We start from the raw sequence: 19,686 nt of genomic DNA, 5'->3' as shown, positions 1-19,686 counted from the left end.
ACTTTCTTAACCCTCACCCAAGCTGTACTGATTTTGAGTCATATAATCTGGACTTGATCACAGAAAGCTAGCAAGAATCAGTCTAGTGGACTTCATTCAGTGCAGGATAAGTTGATACTTTAAGCAGGATTTCTTAATCTAGAGGGGAGAGGTGTTTTCGAACCGTGAAATTTTGTGCAAATTTTTTGTGAATGTAAATTTTTCTGGGGAGAGGTCCAAGTTTTTATCATAGTGTCACAGCGATCTATTCATTTCAAAAGTTTAATAACTACTGTTTTAACCATCAATTTCAGAAAGCTTTGTAGCCTAGGGGTACTCATGACTACTCAAGTTAGGAATCTGTTGTCGACTGAGCCTGTAACACATGCTATGCTATGTGCTAGGAGGTCAGAGGGGGCTTCTGTGGCTTCCAACGAGTGAAGGGGAAAGTAGCATGGAGGTAGCACCTGAGAGCAGACGAGGGATGTCATGCATCTCTTAAGAAAGAGATTAAGATCACAAAGCTAATGGAGTGAAAAGTGGCATCTTATAATTTCAGGGAAGAAATGATGATGACCAGAGGAGGGTCAACAGGCTTGGACCCTGCATGTGTTCTCGCTGGTTCTTAATAGGCCTTTGGATTTTTATGCTGAAGAAGAAAAAGATAGGGATCCAAAGGCAGTGTTCCTGATTCCCTCAAATGGAGCTTTCTTTTTTTTGAATTTCTATTGTGTTTAGTTACTCTTTTAGGTTGTTATTACATTAGGCCTTGTTTTACATCATTATTGCATATACATTATATCTTCCTTGTTAATTTATAACCTCTTGAAGGCACAACTTGGTGTTTTTCAACTTTGGGTGCATTGCAGTACTTATCATGGTCCCTTGAGCATAAGAGGTGCACAGAATTTTCATTGTGTATTTGTTGAAGATTTTCACCATATTACTTATTCAACTTTAAAACAACCCAAGGTTGAAAATTCTCTCAGGACTTATTCTTTATAGTAGTTTACCTTACTATTACTGTTAGATAATTTTTATTCTATGAACACTAAATCATGGAACTCATTTTAGTTTCCCCTTTACATTGATTGTTAGAAAGCCCAGAGCTATGTGATTTTTTTCAATCATTTTTGTCTTATTGTAATTATAACTGCTGTCAGTTCATGTAGCACTACCTGCTAGGCACTGTCCTAATCTCTACACATTGTATTCTAATTGTCCTTACCTCAACCTTGGTTTATTATCCCTGTTTTGCAGGTAAGTCATTGAGATACAGAGGTTAAGTAACTTCTCCAAGGTTACACAGCTAGAAGGTAGAACATGTACTTTTAATCACTGTGTTCTGCTGCCTCTCAGCATTACATATGTGTTAATTCCTGTGTATATTACCATGTAACAGTACATATATAGACCAATAAGGCATGTATGAATTAGCAGCGAGACAGAGGGGCAGATGTGTGGTTTGATAAGGGGAGGTGGAGTTATTAAGTCTTGGATTAAAATGATCTATCTGCGATCTCATCTCATTTCAGAGCTCTCAGAATAGTTTTAGATTATTGCTACTCAAAGTATGGTCTAGGGGCTGGTGCTAGCCCAAGAAGTGTTTGCTATTGATTCAAGATCAGCTGTTTTTAGAAACTGAAGATAAATATTTAGAAACTTTTATAGTAATTTGAGAGTAATTTATATTTGTTGAATCTAATAATAAAAATTTGGCCTTATATTTTTTATCCTTTTATTTTTTTTTTTTTGTAATTCATTTTAATTGTATTTTACAAAAGTTTTGGTCTTTGAAGTTTTGGAAATCTTTTTTTTTAAAAGTGGTCCTTAACACAGTTTGAGAAGCACTGGTCCAGGTTACAGCTTTTCAAGTTTTTAGGCTGTTTGAAAAAGAAAAGACATCATCTGTAGCTTGAAATTACGTGCTAATCTGAACCTGGTTCTGAAGATGACTTAGGAATTGGTATATTTGGCTGCTTTGTCAGTTTCTTGATTCTGTGAGAAAAGGCCCTAAATTGAATGGACTTTTTTAGGAAAGAAGGGCATTTTTTATTTTTTTTCTTATACTTAGTACTTTTCTCAAGAATGACACATTTTAATTTAGTCCTTGATCCAGGATAATAGCATGAGGAACTTTATCATTTATAGTTATGGCCTCCTTCCTTAACTTATCAAAGTAGCTGATAAGATACTTGGATTTTTTGTGTTCAGATTGTTTCCTGGGATAACAGAAAAGAAAAAAGATAACAACAACAAAACATTGCTGATGATGCCACCTTGGTGTCATAGCTTTTACATTTATGGAAAGCAAAGGTAGCTTCACTGACATAATTGCAAAACCAGTTCAGTTTTTAATTTTTCTTTTTAGGTGGTTGGGAAGTCTTCTATAGTATAATATGTTGGAAAATAATTACATGTTCAATTACCATCTCCTCTTTAAAATAATGTCTTTTTGGTCATCCCCTAAAGTAGAATTTGTTGAATTTTCATCCCTATTTTTTGGGATGTTAAAAGCTGGCCTCCAAATAGAGAAATGGGCTAAGGATATGAACAGGCATTTCACAGAGGAAGAAATTCAAATAGCCAGAAAATGTTCAAGGTCACTAACTCAAAAATGCAGCTATCAATTGGGCAGGATTAAGAAATGATATTAAGAAATGATATTTGGAGAAATGAGTACTCTTCCATGCTGCCAGCAGCCCTATAAATGGGTTCAGCCTTTTGGGGGTAATTTGGTAGAACTCATCAGACAACAAAAAATCTACTGTCTCTTTATCCAGCCCTTCCACTTTGGGGGATATATTCTAAGGAAATAAAGTTGTACTCAAAGATTTAGAAATGACGGGCAAAGTATATTATGGTGTATCCATACGATGGAATACTGTATAGGATCAAAAATGAAGTTGTAGAAATACATCTATATATATAATTGAGAGATGGAAATGGAGTACCAAATACTCTGTATGGTATAATTACATTTTTAAAAGTATTTGTACAAATATATGCATGGAAAAAGATCTGAAGGTTAAATTTTAAGGCTATATGAGGAAAGTGTTAAGAGCGTTGGTATAATTTTTGCGTATTTGAATTTTTGATTCTTTTCTCTAATGAGCATGCATTGCTTTTGAAGCTTCTTTGTTGAAGATTTGGCCTCCATTTTAAAGTGCACAGAATGGTATCGGAGTCAAGGAAAACTGGTAGTCAACAGGATGTCACCATTCCCCAGGTTCTTTACTGAAGGTTCACCAGGAGCCTGTTTTCCTTTTCTTTTAGAGCTGGTTCTTGAAAGCTGTGTTTGAGGGTTGTTTTTCTTTTTTCTTTTTTTTTTCTCCCCCTTCTGTGACAAGTGTCTATCATTTTCTAAACAAGAAAGCCAATGTCCCAGTTAGGTGTGTGGAGTTCTTTTCATTCACTTGCAGCCCTGTTGTGTTAATACTGAATAGGCAGAGACAGCCTGACTGGCGGTGAAAGATGGTGAGCCAGCCCCAGGGCTTTTTCTGGTCAGCCCTAAACCTCTGATTGCCACGTTTTCCTAATTTCCCATTTCCAGGGCATCACTAGAGTGACCTTGCTTGCTGAATATGATGCTCTGAATCTCCAAGATTTTCACATGCATTTGAAAGTGGGCAGCCAGGCGATTGTTTACAGGACTCCAAATGAACTGTGCGCTCACAGCAAGTTTGATAAACACACATTTCCTCCTTTTATCAGTGAGATTGCAGAATGTGAAGTATGAGTTTCCAGTTTTACTCATTCCCCCTCAACCCTTTTCCTGTTTAAAAACTTAGACATACTAATTGGATGCTGATCTGTCCCTGTTTTTTATTTTGCTTACTGGTAGTTGATGGCTTATTCCACTACTTACCTAGGCAAGGTTTGGCAATCCTTCACAAATAAACTTTCCATGTATTCAAATTAAAGGAGATTCATCCCAAGGAATGTAATGTGAGCACTAATTAACAGTAATGACTGCTAATCACTTTGCTTTTTATACTCCTTTAGGAGCACTGCTATTATCCAATGTAGTTAAGTAAAACGCTTGTATATGAATCAACAATGCTGCATCCCTTTAGCAGCTATTGCTCACAATCAAGCTTTGCATAAATTAGAGTTAACCAAAATTGATTTTAATATGCTATGTTTCTTTTTATAACAGGAAACTAAAATATCTATCTAAATATCCTGAATATCAAGGACATTACTTGTTTTTCTTTCTTTCTTTTTTTTTTTTTTTGCAGTCATCCTTATGGTAGATAAAAAGCAATATTGCAAATAAATTTTCTTGTGGTTCACATTTAGATTTTTTTGAAATTGCATATAACATACCTTTCATAGTCACAGCAGCACTTTGATTCTGTTGTATGCATTTTATCAGATCAATGAAAAGGAGTAGGCTTGTGTTTAATTTTTCTGGTTTTGTGCATTTACTTCCTAGAGGATCTTATAGTTTCTTTAAATTATATGGCCCATTTATATAAACTTGGTTCATAGGGTTGTGCATTCAGTGTTCATTAACAGAGGTTGTTTTATTATGTTTAGTGTATTATTAGACTATTATAAAAGCTTTCTGTTTATTTACATGCACTCAACATACCTACAAACTGCCTTGCCTCAGGAGGAGACTAAGCAAAACTCATAAATTAATAATTTAAGGGAGCAATATTCAAGTAGCATTTTGGTTAAGTTAATAAGTTAAAGCCTTAGAGTCAGTTCTGGCCACTTTAACAATGCTTTACTTTTGACTTTTATTGGCTGAAAATAACTTGTTAAACTGGGGCTTTTGTAATAAAATGAAATCTACATATCATCTGAAGCCCCTTCCCCTCTTTTTGATTTATGAGTAGGTTGACATATTATTAAAGAATTTTTAACACTTTCACAGTTCTGCACTTTGATTTTAGAGAAGGTGCTAATCTCTCTGGAAGTTTGAGAGTGACAAAATGAGTTGTATACTGTTTTTCTAGGAAATTTGGGATTCTTTATTAGATGCCATAGTTTTATTTTATTTTATTATTATTATTATTTTTTGGCTGTGCTGTGTGACTTGCAGGATCTTAGTTCCCGGACCAGGGAGTGAACCCGAGCCCTTGGCTTTGGCAGTGAAAGCAGGGAGTCCTAACCACTGGACCACCAGGGAATTCCCAAGGCCTTAGTTTTATGATCGTACCTTTATTAATGTTTATTCGTCTAACTTCTGATGTGGTGTTGTGATTTGATAAACATTAATGCATTTCTCATTTTACATATTATCTCTAGTTGCCTGGTCATGATGTTTTAATTCTTATAGCTATAGTGTTTCTAAAGAGGTTCAGCAATTTGGGACATTATTTTTAAATTACCAAAATAAAATAATTTAATTTCCCTTTCCGTTTCATATTATTTGTAGTATCAAAAAATTTTAAATTTTGGTGAATAAACAAATGAAAAAATCAAGTGGTAGTGTAATAAGAAGCTTTGTATTTTATATAGTAGTCTCATTGTAATACACTGCAAACATATGTATTTAAAAAAAGATCTTTGGCACTGTACTTAATTGAATTTAGTGTAGAAGAATTGTAACAGGAATGATGTGAGAGGACAGAAAATACATGGAAGCTTAAATGAATGCTATCCGTATGTAATTATAAGATTAGTGAATATTGTTGTATATAACTTATTTCTTTTATATCCCAGAACTGTTGCACAATAGCACAAAATTCATTTCTCTGAGGAAAAACTTATTTTTTCTATTTTGCTTTGAGTTTGAGTTTTTACATGTAGAATTTCGTTTAAAAAAAGTGAGAATTTCAGTTTTGATCCTTGTTTTGTTTTATTTTGTTTGCAGTGTGTTTACTTTCATGTGAGAGTGATTGATCTGTAGCTGTCATTTTTCCCAAAGAGGGGACAAATGGAATTGGCCTTTTAGACAAAAGTATGCAAACAGACTGCATTCTTTCTGTTGATAGAATTATGGAAGGATTGCATGAGGTGCCACATTCATTTTCCTATTGATTGTGAAGAGGATTTTGCAGTGGGTGCTGTTTCCATTGGATAAGGAGGTGCTATGATTAGTTACCTTTCTCATGAAAGCACTACAAAGGGAAATGTAAAATGTGTGCAATACGGTGTTCTCAATTTGACAGTTGTTTTTGTTAAGTTTTTTGCCCCATTGAAGGCCAGCCTATTTTAGAAAAACATGCATTTTGGTTTTTTTCCTTTATTAGGCTTAGTAGATTTCCATGCATTTGACCCTTTAAAGAAATTACACATTATAGACAGTTTTTCTCGGCTTCTATTGTAAAGCTTCAAAGTTAATGCAACAGTGCCCTCTATAGTCTTTTAGTGAACAGTAGATAAATGTAGATGATTTGGAATATTCAGGTAAGAAGGAGGATATTTAAATTTAATTTTTGCTCGGACAAGAGAGTCCTTTTTCCTAAGCAGACATTCTTGTTTTTCACTAGCGGCTTTACTTTAAACAAAGGGAACAAAAGACCGTTCTGAGTTTTCATTTAGAATTTTTGGCTACCTCTTGTTGTTACCCAGTGGTAAATCTCAAGTTTTATCAGACATTCATCAGAGTAATTTGAGATAGAAGGAATCTTACAAGCTTTACTGTCTCTTCATGAAATATCTTTTTGAAGTTGAGTTCCAATAGGAGTATTTTAAAAAATAATTTAGTTCCTTTGTACTCATTTCTTCTATTTAATTAGAGCCTGAGTGGGCTGCCTAGAACTTAACTTGTACTTGTTCCTGAATTGGGTAACCCAGGCTTTATACATGACATTATTTAAATTCAAACTAAGGGAGTTACACAATGACTAAAGTATTTGTCATTCATTAGCATTGATTTAAATTTTAGATTTTCCTTTCTCTTTTTGGTCATCTCTGTTGATAGCTGAATTTTTTAGTATAAAACAACTTTATATGAAGCTATTAAGTGATAGTAAAAAGAAGGCATCATATTAAGCTGTGATTAGAAGAGAAAAATTTCATGTGCTAATAAGTTTATTTTGCTTCTGAAAATGTTTTAATAAAAAAAGCGTGGGCCCAAATCCTAGCTTCTCATAATATTGAACATGTTTCTTAATCTCTGAGCCTGCTTTCTCATCTGCCAAATGGGAGTGAAAATAGCTTATCTTTTGAAGCTTTTGTAAGGGATGAGGGATAATATATATTAACTGGCCAAGTCATTATAGATGCTAAAATGGTAACTTTAGTCCAAAAATCACAGTGTGACGGTAAGTGGTATCGTTTTACATGGGGAAGTTTTAATATAAATCTAGAACACATTTAATGCACTATAGATTTCTTTAAAAATTCTGATCTCATAACTTCTGATAATTTATGTGAATCTGAAAGCTGACATGGCATTCATTGGTAATGTGGACAGAGTGAGATGTGCATTAACTTTCAATTCCCTACAGATCTCATCCCCAAACTTCTTAAATAGGCTGTGTTAATAAACTCTAATTTAGTAGACATTTACCCACAAACCAATGTTTGGCAACATGTGAAAACTGATAATAAATGAAACTCAAAAACAAGGGAATCTTTTATTTTTTTTCCCCTCAATATATCTGGGAAAACTTAGGATACTTTTCATTTACATGTGTTCTTAGTGATAGTCTAGAACCCTTTTTCTACTTTCTAGGCAGTGGGTTTTGCTTTCTTCACCCAGCTACAAAAAAGACGTGTCAAAATAGATGAAAGTGGAGCTTTTCTGGAGCTTTTCAAAGTGGACCTGGGGGACTAAAGACCATCCCCTTCAAAGGAACAAAGTTTAAAAATCACTTGGTACTGTGCCATAGATGTGTATGTGTCTATACACACACACACACACACTTCCCCTTTTCTGTGCAAAGGCTCTGTTCTACTTTGGTTTGAATACAAAGCACTTAATTCCTTACCTGGCACATAAAAGAAGCTCAGTTAATGTGTGCTGAATACAAAATTTTTTTAACATCAGGCCTTTTTTATTGATATTTGATTTGAGAGATCATATGTATTAAAATACACAATTTAGTGTAGTGATGTGATGTTACAGTAATTGTTTCTCTGAGAACCATTTAAAACAAGCACACCTCCAGAGTAATTCATTTACTTATTCTTTAAAGTCAAATTGTTTTAACTACAAATAATAATGAGAAATAAAATTTTAAAAATTCAGAACTTGTCTTCAAAATGTAAAAGCTATTGTATTCCACAGTGATGGATTTAGCTAAAGATTTCAGGCATTTCAAATAACCCAATGATAAACTTAATCTTTCTCGAAGAACTACAGAATAGAATTTTCTCAACACTCTGTAAAACATTGTTTTTCTTATAAAGTACTTATTTGTGCTTCATATTGATTTTGAATAACCTTGAATTTAATATTATAATAAAGCACATTACTGTTTTTAGTATATCACTTGGATTAACCCTGAGAGCTGCAGAAGCATCTTTTTAAATCATTTTAAAGAAGCAACCAGTGTTTAAGCCTATAGATTGAAAATGAACAATCTCTTAATAAACCAAATATGGTAGTTCTTTTTAAAATAATAGTCAGTTGCAGTAGGAAACATGGTTAAAATTAAATTCTGGTTTATAGGACTGACAAGATGCTGTCTACCAAAAAAAATGAATAAGGTATTTTTTCTTTGCAATGAAAGTACCAAATTAAGAATCCGCTTAATTAAAATAATGATAAATGTAGATTACATTACTGAAGACAGTGAAATACAGCTGCTCTGTCTAGTGAGAGCCTGCATAATTTACCCAGGCTGTACAAAGAAGCAATGGAGCAGCCACTGCAGACTGTTAGAGGAAATGTCCTGTTTATTCTACATACATTTCTTTTTTTAATTAAAATGTCAATGATGATTTTATAGCAGTCCTCTAAAAAAAATCCTTCCTTAAATTTCTTCAAGGTGGTAGAATGTGAGACGAGATCATTACCACTGCTGGATGAAGAAGATTAAAACTGAGGGAAAAAATAGCATTTTATTATTTTTTATTAATTCAGTTTTCTTTATTATAAGTTGATATTAAAGTATGTGATGAAAAATTTTTTAATATGTCTTGCATGAGAGAAATGTGGCAAAAATCTATGGACATATATTTTATTAAAAAATCCTTTGAACCACAAGCAAGAATTGGGTGGAGCCATAAGTAGTATTGCTTACAAAAAAAGATGTGTGTATGTATACTGTGAAATTCTCAAGGTGGGTGCGTCAGGATTAGCTGGGTGGTGTTTCCTCCTCAACTCCATCACTGGGTTGTGATGAGGAATCATATGTCAGTGTCTGTAGACCAAAAAGAGGTTACACTATATATATATATTTTTTACTTTAATGATGACCAATGCTATCGTCATAATTACATATATTTCAGAAAACCAAAGTTGTGTGTAACAAGAAATGCTGGGGCTTTCTTTCTTTGTTTGTTTCCAAGGACTAAGTGGGAACTCTGGAGTCAGACCTGTCTGTGTTCCAGTCTCTAGCACATGCTAGCTGTATGACCTTGATTTAGTTAATTTCTCTACCCTTTGGCTTTCACATTTGCGAAGTGGGGCTAGTGGTAGTACCTACATCATAGGATTGTCATGAGCATTAATGGGACAGTAAACTAGATCATAAAGGAAGCCTCGATAAATGTTAACTATTACATTATTATCATTATTATTATTATTAGTCACTATGTATAATGTTCCTATGTTTCTTTTGCATTGGAGCAGTAGAGCATTGCTCATAATTAACTAACTTAAGATCATTGCTGTCTGTCCTGGTTTTATCTGTTGCTCTGGTTCTTGGAGAAGATAACCATGCTCTTCTGTGTCTGCAGGTAGTGTGGTAGTCTGCTACTCCTTATTTTGTTTTTGTCTTTTCTCTTTGTGCTTCAGATATCAGTTGCTTTGGCATTGGTGAATATGCTGTCAAAGCTTATGCATTTCAGTATGTCTGTTTTTGACTTTGCTTTAGCTTGACACCACTGGAATTAATTGAATATTTTCCAGGCTTCAGTTTTTCTAAAGGCTCTTTCAGGTGCCCACCTACTAAAAATTTATTAAGTGGGAAAGCTTTGTGGACAGAAAATGGTCACATCACTAGAATTTGAAAAGTTTATATGAGGAGGAATTCTTTCGATGATTTTATTCTGTGTGCTTTTTTCTTTGAGCTTCAATAAAATGATAAGTGCAAGAGGTGCAAAGATAGAAAGTCACATACTATATAAGCATTATTCATAATGCTTACACATGCTATGTGAGTTATAGAACATTAACATACATTTATTTTTTCTCTTGTTTTTTTTTCAGGTTTTTTTTTCTAGTTGCTAGAGATGTAGGTGATTAAGGCACAATGCCCATCTCAAGGGCTTAGCACTTTGAGTTTTAAGGGAAAAAGTTACTGCTATGTATTCATCAAAATTATTATTTGTGATGAATTCTTTGCTCTTTTAAAAATATTCCATGTTCCTTGTAATGTATCTTTGTTCCATGACTTTGCATTCATCCTTCCTTGTCTGGCCATTGTTGCTGAGTTTCTCCTGAGTCCTGTGGTCTTTAAGGCTCAGTATTGCTCTATCTGAGCCTGTTTGTGGATTTTACTTGTGAATCTTGATTTAGCTTATAATTTTGATTAATACCTTCAAATAATTTAGTAGTTTTTTTTTTTAACCGATTTACTCTTAGAGTCTCTACGTTTCTTCCCTGTCCTGGTCCTCCACAATGGAAAGTGGATAATTACATGTTAATAGTTTTTCAATGCTTCTACCATAGTACTAGTTTTGCCAAAGTGAAGTGTGATTTCATACTAAAATTAGGTCAAACTTCCAATTCAGTGTATCCTGAGGTCATTAATTAGACACTACTTACTGTTTTAAATTAGTTGCTTTGGAAAGCCAGAAACCACATCCCCCCCTTTATTTATGGAAGCATCATCACGTTAATTTCAAATATTCTTTAGGGCTATCATAGCCTAGATTCTATCAAAGACTAGGTAATTTAAACCTTAATACTAGGTTAACATCAAGGGGCCTTGTTTTCAGATGGAATTCTTGAACATTTATACTTATGTAGAAATTTTGTCTTCAGCTTTGAGTTGCTTTATTTCTCCTTCCTGCTATTGAACATATATAATTTCTTCTCAGACTTTTACTTGTGTATAGTTTAGACAAAACAGTGATGTATAATAGATAAAACTAATCTACCTTGTGAAGATTCCACAGAGTTATAAGATGCCAAGCTTATGTTGATGCTTTCTATATACTTTATGGTTAATTGATAGTTACTGATTCCCTACTCTGTATAAAATTAGTACATTCACTGATTTCCCTGTTTTATATAATGGATTTAGTTTGACTGCTCTTTACTACATATTTTTATTGACTTGGAATCAATAGATCAATCAAGCAATCTGAAATGAAGATGATTATGAAGCATTTACAACCAAGAAAAATTTAAGGGAAAACATAGTTACAACTTACTGTTACTAATTAACATAGTAGTTAAAATTTTGTTTTATAGAAGACATAGGTTAAGATTGTACACATTTCAGTATATAATTTTTATTACCTGGACAGTTTAAAGTTGTGTTGTTTTGTTTGTTTAAAGATTTATTTATTTATTTGTCTGTTTGTTTGTTTATGGCTGCATTGGGTCTTTGTTGCTGTACGCAGGCTTTCTCTAGTTATGGCAAGCAGGGGCTGCTCTTTGTTGCGGAGTGCGGGCTTCTCAGTGTGTAGCTTCTCTTGTTGCGGAGCACGGGCTCTAGGCGTAAGGGCTTCAGTAGTTGTGGCGAGTGGACTCAGTGGTTGTGGTACGTGGGTTCTAGAACACAGGCCCAGTAGTTGTGGCACACAGGCTTAGTTGCTCCATGGCATGTGGCATCTTCCCAGACCAGGGATCGAACCCATGCTCCCTGCATTGGCAGGCAGATTCTTAACTACTGCACTACCAGGGAAGTCCCTAAAGTTGAGTTTTAACTGTGTTTTATAAAAGAAGTGAAAAAAGCAGTCTTTGTACCTATCAACTTTGTAAAAAACAAAATGAGGTTCTAGAAATTTGTTTTGTTATGATTTAATAGTAACTAGTTTATTTCCTTGTATTCAATCCAAGACTTGGAATAAGCATTCTAAAACTAAGCAGTATTATAATTTATTTTCTTAACTTATTTACTGAAACTATTTGATACTTTTGTACAGTAAAAATCACCTTGGCATTGATGATATACCCTTTGCTTTCTTTGTCCAGTTATTAGATTCTAATAGATCTGACTTTTCTACAGTCTTTTAATTTTTATTTATTTATTTATCTGTTTTTGCTTAACTGTTTTCATCTGTCTTTTACCTGTCAGGTAGTCACAAGAATGCTTCTTTTTTCTGACACTAGGTTCTTGCTACTCATCTTGCAGACCACACACAGTTTCTTTATTCAGTGAAATAGCTTCATTGTCACTTTGCAGTAACCTCACCCTTATTCTTCACACCTTGTTTTTTATCTAAATTATTACTTAATTTTCTTTGATACTTAAAACAATTGATTCCTAAATTGAAGAAAACATATAAAAGTATAAAAAAAGATCTTGCTCAAAATTCATTCAGAGTTAACATTTTGACATATTTTTCACACCCATATATTTAACACACATGCATAGATATTCACACGCATACACTTTGTGTGTATAACTTTATACACTGCTTTTTTTTTAACTTAAAATATCAGGAGCGTTTTTCATGTCACAGAAACCTCTATGAATATAATTTAATGGCTACTTAATATTCCATCATGTGGCTGTATAATAATTTCCTTAATGATTCCCTAATTTTGTAAATTAGGTTGAATCTAATTTTTACTATAAATAATAGCACTTTGATGTGGGTACATCAATCATTGTCTACATTAAAAAAATTAATTCCTTAGGATAGTTTTTTTAGACAAATCTATCCTAAGGAATTAATGGATCAAAGTATATGATTGTTTCTAAAGCTATTGATATATATTGCCTAGTTGATTTCCATAAATAATATACCGGTTTATGCATGTATTATTTATATTTGGAAATTCCAAGTCTTTGTTTAATAAGTATCTGAAACCTCAACTTGGGATCCTATTTTTACAGTTCCTGGCATTTGGTGAGTACAAGTGGGGAGTAGCATTCTGCCCATCTTTGACTTCATTTTTTTCTTGGAGCAAAACGAAAGAGGTATGTATTAGGGCAGCTCAGTCATGAAATACAAGACATAGGGTGATTTTTTTCCCCTATTATTGTGAGAAGTCAGTCTGCAGTGATTTAATGGGGCTACATTCGATAGATGGTCAGCTGATAGATGATCAGCTGCAAAGTGAGCTGAATTTTAGTACACTGTATACTAATAATGTGCCATGTGGATGAATACAGATACAGATATAGATACACATATATATTATTTTTGAAAAACAGGTACAATGTGACATTAATTATAATTCATTTTTTTTCCCAATAAGTTCTGTTTTCTGACTAACCATTATGTTCTCCTGGATATCAACTGGTATATTTTCTATTGGTATCATTAAGTTTGGCAGTGTTTAGAAATGATTTCTAATTTTCTCTCATTAAATAAATGATTAAATATTGGATTAATCATGATAGATTAATCATTTTAGGTATATATACATATTTTAAAATCAAATGTAATATTTAGGTAAACTTCACACTCTGCAAATTACTACTGCTGGTTTAAGCCATTACTTTATGTCTGATAGAAAATATCTGTTTCTCTCTTTTTTTTTGGAACTTGTGTTATTAATGTTAGCTATTTCTATGTCATTAAGAGCAATCAAAACCATAGTGCTACTATTTTGAATTTAGTGTCTCAGTATAGTAATAATAATAGTAACAATAGTATGTTCATTTGTAAGAATAAAACAAATAATGTTTATTTTATGGTAACTATTTTTAAATGATTAACTGGAAAAAGAATATTAAATCACCTTTTTAGTATTATAATTACCTTGTGCTGTTGGTTTCTTTACTTTCTCAGAACTAATTCTTTCCATCTTTACTTGTGTTGTTTAATACAACTAGGGAATACTGGTTTCTGTGACATATTTTGCTTTTTAATGCTTATTTCTTGGTAGTTTCTTGTTACTGAGATGAAAAGCGTTCCCACCACAGTCTTGGGCATGTAAAAGAGGGAGTATGTGGGAATGTGGTTGAGAAGGGGGCATTGCTGCTCTTCTCCAAGCTGCTGCGTTCCTACTTTGTTTCTTCTACTTTTCAGCCCTAAATATATCTACATATGCACCCTATGTAAACTCTTATGGTTCCATTCTCTCCCTTTTTTCTCTCATTCTTATTCTACCTTCTCTCTTCCTCTTTCACCTCTTACACGTGTCTGTTCATGCACACACACATATAAGTGAGTTTTCAAGTATTAAAAACAAAGGTTGCAGGATCTAGATCTAATTTAATTAAGTTTTGCTAACATTTTCTCCCTGTTTTCTCTTTCATTATTTAAATTGTGGTCATCTGTAATATTTATGTGTTTTTATGAGTACAAGCTGTTCTGTTCTTCACTGTTTTATGTCTTTCAATGAAGAATGATTGGTGGAACTAGAAAAACTTAGAACAGAGCTTCTCAGTGCAGATGAATTATCTGGGTGTTTTATTAAAAATTCACATTCTGATTCAGTTGGTCTGGGTAGGGCCAGAGATTGTCCTAACAAGTGCCCAGGTGATGCCATTGCTACTGGTCTGAGGCCACACTTAGAATAGTGAGGTTTCAGGCACTGGTTTTTGGTTAGCTGAGAGTATCATTCATTTAGAACAGGAATATTTGAGTTTAAAAGTCAGTTTCTTCACATATTAGCTATAAAAGTTTAATATCTACAAGAATGGGGAGGTACTTTCTTTTAAATCAGAATTTGCCATGTTTCTACAGTCGTTCTCTAATTTAGGCAATTGTAAAGCAGGTGATTTAAAATATCTGTGAGTCTTGGATCTTCTGTGATGCCCCATATACAGCCTCTCTAATTTAGTTTGCTACTCGGTGTAGACTAATGACGATATGTATCAAGGTTTATTTTTGATGATTTGATTTTATGGTATATCATCTCCCACTGATACTTGAATTTTTTTCTGCTGAGAGGTTTGGGAGTGAGGGTTAGGGATGGGGAATTGGGAGCCGGCATGGAAGCTTTAGTATAAATGAGAATTAGGTTACAGTTAGAGAAATGCTTTTATTCTTTTTCATCCCTATGGTTGTCACTTGGAGAATCACGGACAACTGGACTGAAATGCATTACCTGTTGAAAGTGAGAAAACCATCCAGTACATATGCAAGAGTTTTTATTCCCATTGCCCTTGTGAGTAAGATGTCTTTTGCGTCTTTTAAATAAAGAGATCCACACAGTTGCCTGTACAAAAGCCAGCAGCTTCTAGCAATAAAAACGTTTCAGAACTGATGGGCTGATTTTAGAAAGGAGATGATATGGCCAGGTTTTGCAGGTTGGCCCATTATTTGCAGTCCAGTAGTCAAATGTGACTACCATTAAAACACCTGCATCTTTGAAGCTGGTAATTGTAGAGTATCTTAGTTTACAACATTGTTGAGGAAAATGATCAAATTACCTAATGTGGTTGGTTTCTGAGGTGGCAGAAGCCATGTACTCTATTATAAACTACAAGAAAGATGGGAAAGAAGCCTTTCTCTTGCCAATAAGCACTGCACTTGAAATTAATTGTATTTTAATTTATGACAAAAAATATTTCATCCAACATGGATTTTTCTTTTTCAACCCTTTTCAACGTTATTGTAGGACTAGGTACAACATTTAAGATATATTTTCAACCTTATATGTCTGTGTATTTTCAATGACTATAGATTGCCCTTTCTTTAGTCAGCCTACATTTAAAAAGCTTATGTTTTGCCATAATACAGTAGAATTATTTGTGGTAATGTTACAAGTCTCTAAACTGCATGAACATTATCCTGCTGTTTTATTGTTTTATAATGTAAAAGTAAATGCAAGCATTAAGAAATGTGCAATGCTGTCAGGCTCCTTCAGGATTTAAGAAAATTGCCCCAACTATTGAAGAACTGAAAATAATCTTTCAGGTCGCAAAGAGCAGTTGTTATAATATTGCCTAGCATTTTGCTTTCTTTTTACTCTAACCATGATGGTGATTTGAGTCAATGCTGAAAAAACTCAGATTTTATTTGATTTCAGCAAACTGCTATTGCCTTGTAAGAATTACATATAAAACAGCATGGTTAAAAATAGGAAGAAAATAGAGGACTCATTCTTAACTCTGTATAAGCGTAAACCGTAAATCTGTTTCTTGTAATAGTAAAAAAAAAAATTTGCAGCCCTACTTCTTGCTCCAATTTGTGAATTTGATATAATAGCCACAAATAGTATGTGTTAATCACAAAACTGTGAACTTATGTTGCACTGTAAGCTCTTCATAAAAATGAAACAAACATACAAACAAAATCTTAAAGCCATACCGTACAGAAAAGTTCTCATGAAGCATTTTGGATTTTTAAAATGTAGGGATGGAGATATTCCTTACGGTTTTAGCCTTTTGTCCTATCTGTTTTAAAATATTTCCATTTAAATGCAGATTTTGATTTTCCATCTGGGACTAGGTAGAAGCCGTTCTATTACACTACTAAAAGAATAATCCACTTTAACACAACATTTCTCCCTAAAGGGATGGTCTTTTCTAGTCATAAGGTATTATTTTTCTCAGAATGATATTAACATTCATGATGTAGCGATTTTATCTTGATTTGAAAGATGTTTTGTTCTGGCAATAAAAGGGATTAGAAGAATGTCCTTTGTATCCTGTTGCTGAAAAAATAGCCTTACCTTGCTCAAGATTAGGTATTACTAATTTTCAAAGTGATTTGGGGTGGGTGTATGATTTATATTTTTATAACATAAAATCTTTAAGTCTTGTGAAATGGAAATCACCAGATTCATTTAACCAAATTCTTAAGCATTGGGTTGTACAAATATATATATTTTTAATAGATCAAGTAGCATGTCTGAAAATTTCTAAACATTTTTATTTATAACATTTTTTTTTGCTTTCATTTTTTTATGCATTGTGAAGAAGCCTTTGGGGTACGTAAGAAAAGTGTTAGAGCAACTAGTTACAGAGTTCAGTGCCATAGATGTGCTGGTTTTGCCTCACCTCAATTTATTAAAGCTTTACGATAAAGAGGAATTACATTAATTAAATGGAATGTCTCAGACAGAAGAAGAAAGGCTCTGAAGGCCTCTCTGCTATTTGTTGGGCAAAGTCTTGGCGTGCAGAATGTAACTATCCAAGGCTTAAAGCACGTTGGGACCCTGTGTGGGATGCCAGCACTGTGCCCCTAGGCGCGCTGTCATTCAGCCACAGATTAATTAACCAGAGGCTGCAGAGCCTCATGCTTTCAGTCAGCCCATTCTTGAGGCAGAAAATACAAGGATTTTAAAACCTTAAACATTCAAAAAAGTTTTTATTTTCTTAATAAAATCAGAGTGTATAGTGACAGTTTTTCTGGGAATAGTTTTACTTATAACATACATATAATTTTGTCTCTTTGCACCAATGAGTGATTTAAATGGATTAAAAAATTTTTAATTCATCCAGAGTATAACAGGTATAGCCCCCAAAGAGAGGATTTTTCTAGTGTCACTGTGCATCTTTAAAGCTTCCTAATTAATGATTTATTAAATCACACTGGGTAGTGAGCTCTTACTTATGATTAAGACTTACACAGTTTCAATAGAGTCAACATAAAAAAATACATTTATGTATCTGACTAATCACAAACTATGTACATTCACATTTTCGTAAGATCATTTTTTATCTTCAGCAAGGACATTTCCATTCATACATGCATAAAAAGTATTTTGAGATAAATGAAGGTTTTTACACTATAGTGTTTTGTTTAAACAACACAATTTTTAAAAATAACTGTTAACATCTTATCCATATATTCATCTTTAGAAATAAGTACATTAAATTTGAAATTTCATGAGCCTTTTTTCCCTTTTCAATTTAGCTTATTTTGTAATTATATTAAGCATTATTAATAGCTTATGGATAAAGTATTAATAGCTATATTTTCTAAATATAGAGCAAAGTCTGTGTTGATAAGATAATATTTTAATTATTTGTACCTTAAAGTTAGGGAAGAACAAGGCATGTTTTCCTTTTTATTTTTTAGCAGTGTAGAATACGATTCCCTCTCCCGCCCTGCAACCTTTTTTTCCTGACACTGTCAATTTTTTAGCGTTCTCACTGGAATTTATTTTGTTGTAGTAAATAAAAGACAAGTCATTATTAAACAGATTTTGCTGTTAATTCAATGTATGATTACCCTTTGCCATAGGTACTTTTAAGGGCTTTTATCCAAAATAAAATTCATTAAAAATGCAATTAAAAAAATCTATTGTTAATGACTGCTTGAGTGACTGGCTCATAATTGGCTCATTACAATAAAAAAGCAACTGTTTAAAAATCTTGACAATGAGATACAGTACAGAGTGAACACTTCATTGTAAGGCCCTATGTGATTACAAGATCCTGAAGGTGAAGCAGAGAAGCATGCAAATCTGAGACTCCAGCAGAACTTTCTCTTTTACACCAGTACAGTGAGTTCAGGTCATGACCTAGCATGGGCTGTCAAAGTAGGAGCCCCTCTTATTTACAGTGTCCCATACTGAAGAGTAAACTTAGGTAATATATTCCACTTAAATGCTAGCATTCAGACTCCTCTTTGTTTCCCTTCCCCAGAAATCTTTTCAGTTGACTTAGATTACCAAGTTGTAATCAGGAAATCTTTAGTTCTGTTGGGGCTAAACTAACAAAGACAATATTGTCATACAAGCCATCATTATTACCTGCCCTTTTGTTAATGCAGGAAAGCTTGCAATAGCTCTTTTTTAAGCTCCAGAATTTTTGTTTAAGCATTCCTAGAGATTGTTTTTGTTCTAGTATTTTGGTAATTTAATATTTGTAGTAGATTATTTTTAATTAATTAATTTTAATCCTTTTTTTTAGGTCATAAATTGCAAGTAAGATAAAAATACAGACTTGGTGATGCCAGAAGGAAAGTAAACTGTGCATGATAAGGCTTTTTCTGTAACAAATCAGTTTTACTTCTCTTTTTGTGTCTTGGGCTTGACATACTATTGTTTTAATAATGAACTTGTGATGTCAAACATCAGCTATTCTTTGTAGAGTATAAAATTTTAAAATACTGACAAGTATAAATAAGAATGATCATTAAATCTCTGTTTAGAGTTCCACTTATAAGGCAGAAACCCTGAGTTCCAACAGTAGTTAAAAGGGCGTCTTTAATGAGCCCTATATTTCCAAAATGCTCTTCCTGTTGGAGGCTAGAAAAACAGTAAAAATTTTAAAGACTGCAGACTCCTGCTTTTGTTTAGTCTACAACAGCAATATTAATGTTGCTTTTGTGTTCTGGTGAGTGACTTAGGTGTAATTTTTCATTATATGTATTAAAAGTTGAATTATTTTGAACTCTGAACTTTAGACCAGCCCATGTGTGAACCTTAGCGTATAAGCAAGGCAGTAACATCAGGATCAGAATCACTCAAGACCACTCATATTATTAAATGCAATCTAAGAATGTTGATATTAGAATTTAATATAAATTAGGAAAAGACTCTCAGTGAAATACTCAATAGTTTTTAAAGAAATAAGACACATTTAATTGACTTCATTGTAGCTTAAGTAACTA

At 33.2% G+C, this 19,686-nt stretch overlaps 1 protein-coding gene across 7 annotated transcripts in view; it reads left to right on the top strand.

Annotated features, from left to right (window-relative positions):
• The window catches only part of DPH6 (diphthamine biosynthesis 6), a 328,274-nt gene that overhangs the window by 20,993 nt on the left and 287,595 nt on the right, over nt 1-19,686 (top strand). Inside the window, exon 4 of one of the 7 annotated variants that reach the window (XM_057721521.1) lies at nt 3,533-3,718. The exons of the other annotated variants lie outside the window; for them this stretch is intronic. Within the exon in view, the coding sequence (XP_057577504.1) occupies nt 3,533-3,718 (186 nt within the window). Of the gene's footprint in view, nt 1-3,532; nt 3,719-19,686 lie in introns of those variants that run through there. 7 annotated transcript variants of the gene reach the window in all.

Source organism: Hippopotamus amphibius, chromosome 2, assembly GCF_030028045.1.
Source record: "Hippopotamus amphibius kiboko isolate mHipAmp2 chromosome 2, mHipAmp2.hap2, whole genome shotgun sequence".
NCBI lineage: Eukaryota > Metazoa > Chordata > Mammalia > Artiodactyla > Hippopotamidae > Hippopotamus > Hippopotamus amphibius.
Note: the sequence above shows the minus strand (reverse complement) of the source record. Positions and strands in the feature narration are given on the sequence as shown.